The 487-nt window shown below is 60.6% G+C and overlaps 1 protein-coding gene across 1 annotated transcript in view; it reads left to right on the forward strand.

Moving 5' to 3' along the window:
- Nucleotides 1–274, forward strand: part of LOC104628358 (chromosome unknown open reading frame, human C2orf82) — a gene marked incomplete at its 5' end in the record, with an annotated part of 906 nt that extends 632 nt beyond the window's left edge. The window contains one exon of the mRNA XM_010296908.1: nucleotides 165–274. Coding sequence (XP_010295210.1) covers nucleotides 165–274 — 110 coding nt within the window. The remainder of the gene's footprint in view (nucleotides 1–164) is intronic.
- Nucleotides 275–487: the final 213 nt, after the last annotated feature.

A 487-nucleotide genomic window follows, 5' to 3' on the forward strand; every position in this document is an offset into this window, starting at 1 on the left:
TATGTGGGAACAGGGCCACCATGGCTAGTGTAGGCAGCTCTGGGGCAGGAGTGTGGCCCGATGGCTGGGGCTGTGCTGGGTGTAGGGGTGATCCCCATAGCCTTTCCTGTCTGGGACCCACCAGCATTGCTGACCTCATGCCACCTTGTTCTCTGTCCCTGCAGGCTCGCTGGGGCCCGGAGCTATCGGTGCCATTGTCATCGCTTCCCTCCTGGGTACATCAGTGCTTATAGCCTTGGTCGTCATCACGCTGAGAAAGTTCTCTGCCTCCTGAACTCAATAAAAGATTTTTCTGTAACACAACCTGCCCCTCTCCTGCCCTCACCTCCTCCTGCTCCCCATCTGCCCCGGGCCTGCGGGGGAGAAACGCTGCTGCGGATGCAGCCAGGGCACTCCGGCCTCTGTGCTGGGCTGCAATGCTGCACCCAGTAGTGCTCTTTGCTCTTAGCGTGCGTGTCTCCCGGGTGCCCACAGACCTGGCAGGCTC

This window comes from Phaethon lepturus, unplaced genomic scaffold (genome assembly GCF_000687285.1).
Source record: "Phaethon lepturus isolate BGI_N335 unplaced genomic scaffold, ASM68728v1 scaffold32791, whole genome shotgun sequence".
In the NCBI taxonomy this organism is placed as follows: domain Eukaryota; kingdom Metazoa; phylum Chordata; class Aves; order Phaethontiformes; family Phaethontidae; genus Phaethon; species Phaethon lepturus.